The sequence below is a fragment of the Hyaena hyaena genome, unplaced genomic scaffold, assembly GCF_003009895.1.
Source record: "Hyaena hyaena isolate Hyena2069 unplaced genomic scaffold, ASM300989v1 scaffold_1, whole genome shotgun sequence".
Classification (NCBI taxonomy): domain Eukaryota; kingdom Metazoa; phylum Chordata; class Mammalia; order Carnivora; family Hyaenidae; genus Hyaena; species Hyaena hyaena.
The window spans coordinates 4,394,153-4,407,780 of NW_024080633.1; the positions used below are offsets into that span (position 1 = coordinate 4,394,153).

At 48.7% G+C, this 13,628-nt stretch overlaps 1 protein-coding gene across 1 annotated transcript in view; it reads right to left on the reverse strand.

Moving 5' to 3' along the window:
* The window catches only part of PKD1L2 (polycystin 1 like 2), an 86,800-nt gene that overhangs the window by 30,067 nt on the left and 43,105 nt on the right, over window positions 1-13,628 (reverse strand). Inside the window, exons 22-27 of the mRNA XM_039225928.1 lie at window positions 13,126-13,345; window positions 12,370-12,563; window positions 7,947-8,177; window positions 5,918-6,019; window positions 3,353-3,531; window positions 1,546-1,692 (exon numbers count right to left, since the gene is read on the reverse strand). Of these exons, the coding sequence (XP_039081859.1) occupies window positions 1,546-1,692; window positions 3,353-3,531; window positions 5,918-6,019; window positions 7,947-8,177; window positions 12,370-12,563; window positions 13,126-13,345 (1,073 nt within the window). The remainder of the gene's footprint in view (window positions 1-1,545; window positions 1,693-3,352; window positions 3,532-5,917; window positions 6,020-7,946; window positions 8,178-12,369; window positions 12,564-13,125; window positions 13,346-13,628) is intronic.

Consider the following 13,628-nt stretch of genomic DNA (forward strand, 5'->3'; position numbering starts at 1 on the left):
TTTGTCTCATTTCCAGGCATCACTGATTTGATGCAATGGGAGGGACAATATCTGCTGTTGTAATCGAGCACTTAACTCTGAGCACTTGCTGTGCTCAGTATGCGCCCCACATCAGTTCACAGGACCTGCACAGGTCCCCATGGGGTAGGCACACCACATGACTCATTTTTCAGATGTGGAAGCTGTGACCTGGAGAGGTGTAGTGACTTTTCCAGGGTCGTGCGGCAAGTCAGTAGCAGGCATGTGGAACTGTGCAGTGTGTGCCCACATCTGTGCTATACTTCTCCTGGGGGCCAGGTCTCTCTGGCTCAGACTTGTTCCCTTTGCAGGCTGAGCTGTTCACAGTGGCAGCTAGGAGGGAAAGTCACCTTTCGGTAAATGTACTAGAAACAGACTGTGTTTTTGAACCTAACTCAGAAGCCGTTTAAAGTAGAGGTCATGGGGCACCTGGGTGGCTCAGTCAGTTAAGTATCTGACTCTTGACTTCAGCTAATGTCATGATCCCAGGGTTGTGAGATCGAGCCCCACATCAGGCTCTGTGCTGATTGTGGAGCCTAGTTAAGATTCTCTGTCTCTGTCTCTGTCTCTCTCTCTCAAAAATAAAATAAAAACAATAAATTAGAGGTCACAAACTCAAATACCTAAAGGGACCTGGTAGAGGTTAACAAGTCAAGTAAATGAGTGAAGTGAGTTGGGGGTAAGGTAATAGGGAGTGAGTGGGGACTGTGGCAAAACAGAGTATACATGGCCCGTATAAGAGGAAAGTTGGTCCCTAGCTCGAGCAGACTGACATCAGGCAGGAACATACTTGGCCGCATTTTCATACTTGCCAGGTGTTTGTGGAGTCTCTTGATTTTCTAATATTGGATGGGAGCAGACTTAGTGTCCATTGATAGGATGGTTGAATTAGTTGTGGGACATCCAGTCTACGGATTATCGTGCAGCCAAGAAGGGAAAGTCTGACCCAGACATACTCTCTTGGAAAGATGTTCATGGTGTATCATCAAAGAAGAAAAGTGACATAGTAGGAGTAGTGCCATTTTAAAAGATTTGAAATAAACAACAGTCTGTCATGTTGTGTATGTGCTCGTGAGCGTGTGTGTACATTTGTATCTGCTTGTATGTGTTTGGGCAGATGTGGAGAGAAGGAAGTAAGCCAAGGGAGACATGCACTGAAACACCCCTGTTGGGTAAAATAGCATGAAGGAGGAGCCCCAGATGGCCAGACATGAAATCACCTGTCAAATCAGGCTGTTCAGTCATATAAAACATACTATTCTACGACATGTGTAAAGAAATATGAATAACGTTCCATCCGTTTTCACCACCTCAAAGGTCGTTCTGTGTCAGAGGGTCCATGTCCCTCCAGGGCCCCTCAGTCCCAGCAAGAAAAACTGAGGGTTGTTAATGTCACACACTTGAAGGTATCCAGTCCCATAGCTGAAACATGCTTTTAGTTTGCTTCACCTGGATTGCGATGCAACTTCCCTAGAGATGAAAGAATAAAGTGAACAGCATTTGCTTAAAAAGAAAAGAAAAAAGTACCTGAATTGTTTCCTGTCCTGCTCTGTGGCCACCGGAAATACTTTGTCAAGGACACAGTCTCCGACATCGATGGACAGCCATGAGTTGCAGAGGAAATACCACTTCTGGTTCATTGCCAGGTCATGCACCAGCACCCGGCTCACGTACCTGGAGGAGGGACCCACACTTTTGAGGACAAGGTTGGGGGGTGAGGCTTCTTTGGATATCATGAAGGTAACACCTTTGCAAACCTGAGCCCAGAACAAGAGCTCCTGAAAAGAGAGACTCTATATTTTTCTCCATTGTTCTTGGTGCCTTGACCAAAACGCCCCAATCAGCGAGTGAGTGAATTTGGCCTCCCATGGGGACCTCAGCTAGTGTAGAGAGCCATGTCTTGCAGCCTGCCACCTGTTTACAGAGATGCTGCAAGAGGGTACATTCTGAAACTTTTAACCCTAGTTCAGGGCAGCAAGCCCAGGGCCAGCATCCAGGTACAAGTGAGAGAAGCCAAGTTGTCTAAATTGTGAGCATTCAGGGAGGTGCAGACTTGGGCACACAAAGCCTCGTCTTCCTGCGGGCTTCCACCCAGAGAATGAGCCATCTATTTTGGACTCAGGACTTCCAGGGTATCGTCTAACCTGATCTGAATCTTTGAGGCCCAGGTAAGAAAAGAAGTCATCTCACCTCTGTTGGGATGTCGGATGCAGGAGCAGCCATTTCCCCTGTTGCTTTATGACCAACAAGAATAGTGGTGGTATCAACAGCTGCTCTCTACTGAGCATTTGCTGTGTAATGTGGGCTATGCTCAGAAGCTCTGGACATGCATTTTCTCATTTTCAGGAGGACAGCCCTGTCAGGAATGTGAGAGCCACCTCTGTTGAGGTCACACAGTGTCCTAGGGAGACCAACATCCAGTGACTGGTGGGTGCAGTGCCTGGGTGTGGTCAAGACCTGGACATCTCAGTCCAACTCAGGACACTCTAGAGCTCCCTGTGGAGAGTCAGCGCACTGTTGTGCTGTATCAACGCTTTGCTCCCTCTGCTCTCTGCTCCTCCTGCTTCCTTCTCTCCCTTCCCAGGGGCTGGTCCCAGGCACCCTGCATACTCAGCAGTATCTCAGGGTCCAACGTACAGCACTTGAAGCAGTAATGTGTAATCTCTTAGGTAAATTAAAGAGCAATAGAAGTGTTGTGTTTTTCTAAAGTTGCAAGTCGCTGATGGGTGGTCAGGGTGGAAATGACTATCTAGGTGGTTAGTCTTGGCCTCACCCAGAAGGGGTAGATTCTTGGCTCTGAGCTTGCTAGCTGTGTGACCTTGGGCAAGTCACTTACCTTCCCTGAGCTTAGATTTTTCCCACCTGCAGAACAAGAATGAGACTACTTGTCCCTAAGGGTCATTGTTGAGGAGCCAATGAGAAAAGGCACAGAAATGGGAAGGCTTAGCCTACTGCTCAAGAGTAGTGGCTGCTCTTACTTCTTCTACTATAGAATCAGCCAGTGTCTCATTTAGTCCCCTCTATGGGCACCTGTCCCCATTTTACAGATGGAGAACTGGGGTCTCAGTGACAGGTTGATGCTGCAAATGTGCCAAGGGTGGAGCTAGCAATGGACTCCAGGGTTGCAACTTCCAGTCCTTCTAGCTGCTGATCCCATATGTGTGGCTCATGGATGGGAGGGCCTCTCTGACCCTTAGTGTCCTTATCAGTGAAGTAGGGATCCATTCTATGTGTTTGCCAAGGCATGTACGGATTGGCCAGGCAGGAAATGCACAGTGACCAGCCCTGGGCTGGTACTTAGTGGGTTCTCATAGTGTGCCCACCCCTGACTTACCAGGATGGCCGGTCCCCTGAGTTGTCATGCCACAGCCGTAGACCCCTCAGTTCCCCCAGGGGGAACAGGGTAGAAAGTAAGAAGACATCCACTCCTCCTCGCTCAAAAACTGGAATGTCAGGGTCTGACAGGTGGTGGGGTTCACTGTCTCCATCCAGGCCATATAGGGTGACGGTCACCTGAAATCCAGAGACTAGGAAAGACCAACTCCACATGGCAACCAGGCCCTGCTGGCCATGTGTCCTTGGAAGTGCCCAGAAACCATTGAAAACCAACATAACACGGCCCCTTCATTCTCTCCTCTCCTCCCATTGTGGGCCTGCTGAGTTATTTTTCGGATGTATGAAGATGTAGTGTGATATGATCTGCATTTGTGTATTTAGCGTGAATTATAAAATGCTTCCTGGTAATCTTTTTAAACTTCCTGTATATTTATTTGTAAGGGCTATAGGGTAGGGACTGGTTTCCTCCCTAACATCATATTTCCAGTGTCTCCCAGAGTGCCTGGCCCTGAGACACGAATGCACGAGTGCCCATTATCTTGAAAATACATATTCCTAGTCCCCGCTCCAGACCTCCCAACTAAAAATCCTGGGGCCAGGGCCCAGGAATCTATTTTGCTGCAGCTGTCCAGGTGATGGTGATGAGCGTGGCTGATTTCCTGAGCAAAAACAGCCACCGAACTGCCGCCTACACTCTGCCCACATCCCTCAGCCTCACCACTGCAGCACCCCTGCACCCACGTCCGACTGCCAGCAGCTGTCTCTTTCCTGGGGTTTCTTGAGCTGTTAGAACAGAGGCTGGAAGTGCCGGAGAATTAATGGCGGTACACACTGTTCTCCACCAGTGACTGATGGGATTGGTGGGTAAGTGGCCCAGTTCTCTTAGCCCTCAGCTGGGATGATTTTGGGAAGCCCATGTTGCTTACCTCAGTAGTGGAATTAGGCTCCAGCTGCCCAGAGAGGTAATGGATTTGATAATGCACCCCTTATCAGTTCCTTCCCTTCCTATCAGCTTCCCAGTCCCCTACTGGGGTGTCCTAGGATCCCCCTCTCACGGCAACTACTTATACTCGGATCCTTGTCTGCTTCCACAGCAGGGCTCTCCACTGTAGACATCCTGGGCCAGATCACTCCTTGCTGTGGGGGCTTTCCTGTGCATTGTAGGATGTTTAACAGCGTCCCGGGCCTCTAATAAGTATCCAAACTAAGACAATATCAAATGGAAATGTGACTCAACTCTCCAGAAAGAGAAATGGCCTGTGGATCACAGGTTTTCACTTCTTTCCTATTAAGGTAGACTCTTTAGTGTCAAACAGAAATAAGATGAATGTTTCATTACATGGATGAAATGAATTCCTATGTTTATTCAACAAAGAGTTACTGAGCTCTTACTCTATGTTAGCTGGTTGAGGACCTAAGACACAGCAATAAATAAAAATAAAACTATTTTTAAAATAAAAAATAAATGTATACGTAAGTAAAAATAAGATTTAAAAAATAAGTGAATAGACAAATGCCCTGTTGTAATGAAGCTTAATGTCATTTTTGAAAAAAAAAAAAAAACAACAATGGAGCTTCCTCTGAGATAGGATGCACAGTGCCAGTGGTTCTCAAACTGTGCTCCATTGAGCCCCCGGTTTTAGTAACAGAACCGTGGAGGCTGCTGTCAAAGGGAGTGTACTGAGATGAGGAACGTGGCACAGGGCAGACTTGACTCAGGATGCTGACATATTAGAGACAACCTGCTGGATGCTCCACAGCCAAATGTGGAGAACCTCAGAGAATTTGTAAGGAAGTAGAATAATTTCTTTACGACCTCCAGTCAGCCTGCTCAAGGACTGATGGCTCAGCCTGACCTTTTAGCTAGATGCTAGCTAATCAGTTTACCCCAAAAAAATCTAACCTAAGACTCCTTGTTTTCAAATGGGAGGCACTGTTTCTTTCTTTCTTTTCTCCCTTCTCTCTGAAGGATTCTGGTTTCTCTCTACCTATTGATAAGTTTACTGAGTGTTCATCATATGTGAGCAAATTTGTATGCAGGTTACTAACTAACTGAGTTACTCCTTGATACGGATAAGGGAGATGACCAGTGGTAGAATGCTAGATTCCAACTCTCCCTTAACCCATTCCTGCTTTATCTTTTTAAATATTGAGGCTTGGGGTGATTTTTTTTTTTTTTACCAAAAAGATTCTTTCCTTTAAAAAATGAAAAGGAGGGTGGCTGGGTGGCTCAGTCGGTTAAGCGTCCAACTTTGGCTCAGGTCATGATCTCGTGTTTCTTGGGCTCAAGCCCCACATCGGGCTCTGCGCTGACAGCTAGCTCAGAGCCTGGAGCCTGCTTTGGGTTCTGTGTCTCCCTCTCTCTGTGACCCTCCCTGCTCATGCTGTCTTTCTCTCTTGGAAATAAATAAAACATTAAAAAATTTTTTTAAATGAAAAGAGAAAAAAAATACCTCTACAACAGCACATCCACTATGCTAACGTGACTCAACAATGGGCCAGCAAGGGCTTTGCTGGGTGGGAGATACTGATCAACCCAGGGGCATCCTGCATGGCCAGGTACCTTCGAGGAAGTAGCTGCCCCTCTCCGGTGTCCAGTGTAGACTGTCACCAGGTAGTGGTACTGGGCAAAGGGATCGTTGTCCTCCAGAACTGTGATCTTCACCTGGACAGAAGGATGGCATTAGGAGGGCTCTGTTCACTGGGTTCATCCACTACACAGCAGCCAAGAGTGAGCTGGGCACTCATGACAAGGGAAGAGAGCAAAATTATGTGTGTTATTTATTAATTCCATTAGGTGAGAACCAGTAAAATAAACTTTGAAAATAAAATAGTACAAAATGAGTTTAATATGACTTAAAAGTAGTCAAACTGGAAATGAACTTGGTATTAAGCTGAGAACGTTCTGATCTGGTGAATGATACAAACTCTGTTTATCTAGAATTTCTACCATTGGTAACCAGATTGGGACTCTCAGGGAATTTAAAAGGAATGAATGACAAGGTGGTTTAGCAGCAAAAGAAAACAAAGCTGGACTAGAGGTTGCAGTGGGCTCTGGGATGAGCCACCCAGGTCTCCCACCGGTGGACAGCTTGCTGCCCCAGTTGTCAAGGATGTGAGAGCCACCTCTACTGAGGTCGTATGCCCTCCTGGAGAGGCTGACATGCAGTGCCAGTTTGATGTGGTGTCTGGGCATGCTCAGGACCTGGGCATCTAGACCCAACTCGGGGCATCTGTGATCCCAGGCTCTCCTTGTGAAGCACCCTGCATGCTCAACTCTATTGCAAAGTCTCTTGCTTGGGAACCAATTGACAGGTGAGGCATTTGAAGTATTAATGTTTACTCCCTCACGTGAATCGAAGACAGCAGTATAAATGCTGCAACTATTAGCTTATTAAGTTTTGTGCCACCTTCACATCCTGAGAGATGTTCCTGTGTGGGGGGATGGCGGGAAATGGAGAATATTTCAGAACTTTGTGACGGTGCATCCTTGCAAGCATTTATGTGCTCACTCAGACACTCACAGAATTTTGCTGAAGGCTTATTAAGTGTCAGACACAGCACATGTATTAGAAAAGTAATCAGAGCTTTGTTGTTGGCAGTTTGTTGATCTCGTTTCTACCCTCAGACCTGAGTTATGGTCAGGCAGATGTGGGTCTGAATTCTGGCTTCTTGGAGGCGGCTTTGGACCAGTTAGTTGCCCTCCCTGATCTTTGGTCTCTTCCTCTGTAAGATGATAGAGGCACCATGCAGTTAATGGTGAACTCAGGAGGACTGGGTTGTCCAAACCCTATACATTTCAAAGAAAGGCCTGGCTCTTGGCGAGCTCCTGGAGATAACCCCTGAGCCCTTGGAATTTCCTGCCTGATAAGAGTGTCTTTGAGTAGCTTGGTCCACATCAGGTGGTCTCTGCTAACAATGTGATGTATGAAGAGGACTTTGGGCCATCCTGTGTCAGTCTGACCTCTGGGTGGTGGTGGTGATGGTAGGTGATTTGTTGGAGATCGAGCAACAGAACTCAGTCTTGTGGGCACTCCATATGTATGTGACTGATCCCCCATTAAACCCTGGACACCGGGGCTCAGGTGAGCTCCATATGAACTGTCACGTGCCATCACTAGAGAATGCAGCCTGTCCATACAGCTCCCCTGGAAAAGTACAGTCAGAAGCTCTTTCTGGATCTCTCCTGGACCCTTCCCTTTACTGATCTTAATCTGCATCCTTTACTGCAATAAACCATAATCATGAGTACCATGGCTTTTCTGAATTCTGTGAATCTGCCCAGCAAATTGCTGGACTTGAGGGTGGCCTAGGGACCTCTCAACCTTCTTCTTAGAGGTGCAGTGAACATTAAATGGGATAATCCCTGGCATATAGTAAATCCTCAATAAATGGTCAGTAGAATAATCTTCCTGACAACTTAATGAGAGTGGACATTTTACATATAATGAGGCTGAGGAGCTGGCTTACCTGGGATGACCTGGATTTGCTCCTGGCCCTTTGGTTCCCCAGCTGAGCTCCATCCCCTGGAGTTCCTGAAAGGGAACACCCCCTGCTCCTTCCTCCCATTCCTGTGGATCATGCAACCTCACCTTGGCCTGATCCTGAGCGTCCTTCCTCCTTGCCCAGATCACCACCAGCACGTAGGCCACGCAGAGGCAGCCCACGGTGGTCACAACCACGGGGTTGTCCTCGAAGGTGGCAAAGAGTTCGGCAGTCTGGCGGACATCAATGGCATTGGGCATCACCAGGAACGTGCTTCCAAAGAAGGTGAGGTGGTTGCAGAGGCAGTGTGTCTGGGAGGGGGTGGTCCTTGGCCCCACCTGCAACCCCAAAGAGGCCCTGGTGGGAATACCAGCATGTCTCTAGCTTACTTTAAGCCCAAGGGAGGTGGACAGTTCCTGAGGAGCCCTGGGGAGACCAGCTCTATGATTCTCTTGAGCTTTTTTAGTTAACTAAAAATCTTTAAATGTCAAGAATATTATCTGTAACAAGTATCTTGGTACCCATCATTCTCAATGGGCACCTGTATAATCTCATGAGTCTCCTTTGCCCTTTTAAAGAAGTATTGTGGATGAAGGTGAAGTTCCTTCTGTCCCCCACCTTCCATTGGCAGCCATTATCACAACTTTGGTGCACATGATTCCAGTACATTCTCCTTCTGAGGCTCACTCATTGGACAGATGTGTGTTGGGTGCAAAGTCTATGCCAGGAATGGGCGAGGTGCTGAGAGGCCATCCAGGGTAATCAGCTCATCTCAGATTTCCAGGGGCTTTCCTTTTCTAAAAATGAGAGTCTTGAGTCCTGGGAGCTCCCCCGTCCTGGACAAGCTAGGATGATTGGTTATCTCACACTAAAGATTAAAAAAAATAATAACCCCACAAAACAAAAAAAAACTGAGACTGGGGAATCATGTAAACAAAAGGGAAGGGCAAATGTTTAAATCCTGAACTGGTGTCTCAGCACCAGGAAAGCGCTCCCTAAATTTCAACCTCCTTAGGTTTAGGCACCCGAGGCCCCTAGCCTGGGCTCATGCTTTAGGTGAGTGCCACTCAAGGTGGCCTCAGGCAGTACCTGTCTGCACGCATGAGACAGGGAGTGAGGGGACCCAGTGACATGCCTACCCCACAGCACATACCACTCACTGTGTCTAGGGTGAGGCCGTAGGTGACCCTGAGGATGAAGCCCTCCTTGAATTTTGCACTATAGATGTCTCACTTGTTTTACCGTAGTTCTGGCCATGGGACTCCCACTTCTCGACTATGGTTTGGGACCTGGACCTGTAATTCCTTGCTTCTAGCACCTGCACAGGCCTGTTCCTCAGGATCACTCTTCTCTGATGGACTGGCCACTGGTGTGCCCACCCCTGGGCACGAGGGTGCCAGGACGTGGCTATGAGTGCAAGCTGTGTGGATAGAGCTTGTTTACATGGTCCCCTGGTGGTACAGGACCAGGAGATTGGGGTGGGGGACGGGGAGACAGGATGGACCGGGCCGGGGGCCCCCATCTGTGCTCTTAATTCACACCTTGTGCTTAGGGCCTTTTCTGAATCCTTCTGTCAACTTTCAGTTACCGCCCCCACCCCAGAGCCATTTGGTGGGCAGAGATTATGTCCAACCCCACAACTCAGCACCGTGTTTCATTCCAGAGTCTACTAGGAGGTGGTAAGGTGGGAGGGAGCGGGAAACACTGTCACGCAGCAGGTTCTCTGCTCAGCGCATGAGGAAGAACCCACTGCAGCCCACAGTGCCCCAGCAGGTAACTCTTGTCTTCCCTAATGAGCCGCCCAGCAAGGGGCCACATGGGCACGACACCAACTGTTTACGGAGAGATTTCACATGGATCTTAGTTTCGTGTTTGCTCCACTGCTTCTCTCACTGTTTCCCAATCCTGGTCAGCATTTGGCATGCAGCCGTGGGCCTTCTGGGAACACCTGGGGTGCCCAGAAGGCGTGGAGCTGGTTTCAGAGAAGAAACCAAGCAGGGAGCGTCTCAGTGTTGGGTGCCCAGGGGCCAGGCTTTATACGCCTACATCTTTGTCTTCCTGGGCTTTCCCAACCCTTCCAGCAGGAGAGCCTCCTGAACTCTGGGAATACATGTGTGCGTACCCTTGCTATAGTAGTTGCACCTTTAGTGACCTTTGAGAAAATATTTAAGCAGGAATAGATTCTCAGACCCCTTGTGACAATTCTGCTTTTACCCCTTGAGAAGGTCTGCAGTCCACAGACTTAGAGCTTTCTTTAGCTGTGTAGAGAATTTGGGGCTGATTTTTGTCCCATTTACTTATTTACGGCCCCTCAGGGATATCTCTATCTATATATCTATATCTGTATCTGTGTCTGTGTTTGTATTGTATCTACCTCTATATAATGAGCACCATGTATACGATATTGTATTCATATAACTTTTGGTCTGTAACACACTCCTACATCTGACTTTTGTATGTCCTGCATTCGTGTATATATGTATTAGTAGGTGTATATTTTCAATAACATGAGAACCTGAGAACCCCTACCCTACTCAAAAGCTAGGAACGTTCCAATAACTTACACTGAGCTGAGTAGTCCTGCCCTAGTCTGTCCTCAACCCAGCCACCACCCAAGTCCCATGTTCATTGTTTCCTTGATTTCCATTTCATATGTCGTGTTGTCTTCTCTACGTTCAGATTGTTCAACACATGAACGACTCTACTCTGGAGCACTCACTACGTGCCAGCCCCCACACTAACTGCTTCATCCCCCTATTCCTGTCCGGGCCCCGCCCCACCCCACCTGTGAGTGGGAACCAGCCTTTGTCCCCATATTCAGATGAGAAAGCTGAGAGAGGTGCGGTGACCTGCCCAAAGTCACCTGCCTAGTACTGATGAAGTGGGATTGGACCCGGATCTGTCTGATGGCAGAGCCCACACCCCCAGTGGCTACACCATCTCTCTTTCTGAGCCTCGGGCCTCTGAGGACAGCCTGCAGGGCACCCCAGGCCAGCAGCGTGGGCATCAGACAGCTGCCAGGAGTGAGGACTCGCAACACACTCAGCGCCTTGTTCACGAGGTACAAAGAGCTCTACTGGGGGCGTGGGGAACATGCTGTCTCTTGGACATCGTGATGCACCCATTTCTTCCTGGCACTTTGGGGAACTCCCTCCATGTGGGGGCTGGAAGCCAGGGCAGGAGTTGACAAGGGAGCCGAAGCTGTAGCAGAAACAAATCCGGAAGGAACTTGGCTCTGAGTCCCCTTCTGTGGCTCTGCTGGAGCCTGGCTTCTTACACTACTTGTGACCATTGTCATTTGATTATGTGTGGCATTTGCTTCTTGGCTGTGTCCTCTGCTTGACTGAAAGCTCACTGTTTTTTCTAACCATTATATCCCCACTGCCTCGCACATGGTAAATATTTATTGAATAAATGAAAGAAGGTATTTACAGTCTAGTAGATGGAGACAGGTATGTGATAAATTTCAGCTAGATGTGGAGGTTGCTCTTCTTGGGGAAGGTGTGAAGTGCTGTGGAAGTCCAGAGAGGAGAGTCCCGATGTCGGGATGCTTCCAAGAAGGTGACATTAGAGTGGGAGATGGAAGGGTGAAAAGCATAGGAGTTTTCCGGGCAGGGTAGGTATGAAGGGCCTTCCCAGGAAGAGAACAGATCAAAGGCATAGAAGGTGGAAGAGGAGCACTGGTACACTGACAAGAGATGGCCTCCGATGGCCTCAGAGCCAGTGTCTGGACACTGTCATGGGCAGAGCTCAGCTGACCTGAGACAGGGATTTGACTGCAATTAATAGAGCCATGTGCCATCCAGGGGCTTGGTGAGGCTTGGTAGGGGGCTGGGCAAGCAGCACTGCGTATCACAGAAGGCTCCTGCTCTGGGGACAGACAGGCTTAGGTCTGAGTCCCAGCTCTCCCAACTACTAGGCAAGGGACCTGGAGGTAAATTTGTTGACTTTCCTGAGCCTTTGTTTTACCACCTGTAGCATGGGAATATCTACTGTTTTAGAGGGTTATTGTGGAGATCTGATGAGGTAATGCAAGTAAAGCACAGAACACAGCACCTGGCATGGAATAAAGGACTCAGCTCTGAGTTCAGTTCCTTGGGGATGAATGTCCATTCACTCAGTGGTCATTTGTTCTCAGTGGTGAGCAAAGCACACTGTTCCTGACTTGTGGGGCTCCTGGTGCACTGAGGGAACAGACATCATCTCAGTGACTTCCTGAGTAGATCTGAAATGGCTTAGTGCTGTGTGTAGTGCTATGGAGGAGCGGATGTATGTACTGGGAGAGCTTACAGCAGGAAATCTGACCTGGCTGGGGGTTAAGAACAGTTTTCTCAAGGAAATTATACTGGAGGCAGGATCTAGTTAACCAGACTGGGGAAGGAGAGGCATTCCAGGCCTAGGCAACAGCATATGCAAAGACCCTGTGGAGGGATGCAGAACAGCTACCAGAGACACTGAAAGGGGACCCAAAATGAGCTCGACACACCAAACCAAGCTTGCTCTGTCTTCTTCTTTGTGTCCTCTCCTTACCTGGCACCCAGAGTTGTCCCAGGTCCCCTGGACCTCATCCCAGAACACACAGTGGGACAGGAAGGTGGTGATGCCAACTGTGAGGTCCCTGCCAGGGCTCAGCTCCAGTTCAGGCTCGGGGACCACAGTCAGATAGTAGATGCCTTCTCCAAAACGCAGATCCTCTGGGTTCAGAATCCACGTGGACAGTCCATCTGCAAGAAAGAGGGCTCCAGGTCAGCCCAAAGCCTCATGGAGACTGGGGCTAATGTGATGGGAGAGAAGGACCGAGGTGACTGGGCAGGGAAGCTGACCTTGATGGTCTCCCTGAGGTCCTAGGAAAGCCCTCTTCCCCCGAGACCAGGAGCAGAGAAGAAGAGGCATTCTCAAGTCAGCACGACTGGCAAGTAAGGTAGATGAGAGCTCAAGTTCTGACTCTGTCCCTTATTTGCCGTGTGACTTTATACCAGTTACTTAACCTCTCTGTTCTTACCTGGCAAGAGGAAATGTCCATAGTGCTCATCCCAAAGGTTGTAATGAAGATTACAATGAAATTAGTTCTATAAGTGCTTATCAGGTTAGGGCATTTAGAAAGTGCTCACTTAATGTTGCCAACTAATAAATAATACTGATGATAACAGTAGTAGTAGTATTAGTAATAACACCAAAAAATCAGCATTTAATATAGGAAAAAAAATTTTTTTCTCCGTGGCTTCTGATTCTCAAGTTGTCACCCTCCCCCCACTGCCCAAGAAGCTGGCCCAGTTGATGCACTACCTGCAGCAGCCATTGGTGGAAGGTGAGCTCTGGCGTCGTAGCTGGTCTCATTGGGGCGGTAGCCGTAGCCCAGGCTGAGCTTGAGGGAGATATTGGGCCTCCAGTGCAGCTGGATCCCCAGAGCTGCCCCGTCTGAAGTCAGGTTCACCCACAAAGCTTCAGGACTGGTCAGATTTAACACAGTTGGCTCACTGCGTTCTGAAAGCCGGGGCAGCAGGATCTGTCATCAGAAACAGTCAAATCAGGGGTGTGCTGGGATGGGAGTGCCCGTCAGCATCAGGGCTGCCGTACGGAGCAGGGCAGGGTGAGTGCCTGGGGCACCGAGGTCCACTCTGCTGGGCTCATTTTATCAGCTTCCTGAGGCTGCTTATCTCGGTGCTTCTAACACCACAGATTTGCCGTCTCACAGTTCTGGAGGCCAGGAGTCCAGAATCAGTTCTGAGGGGCCGAGGTTGGCCGACTGATGCCGTCTGGAGGCTCTAGGGGAGAACCTTGCCTTTTCC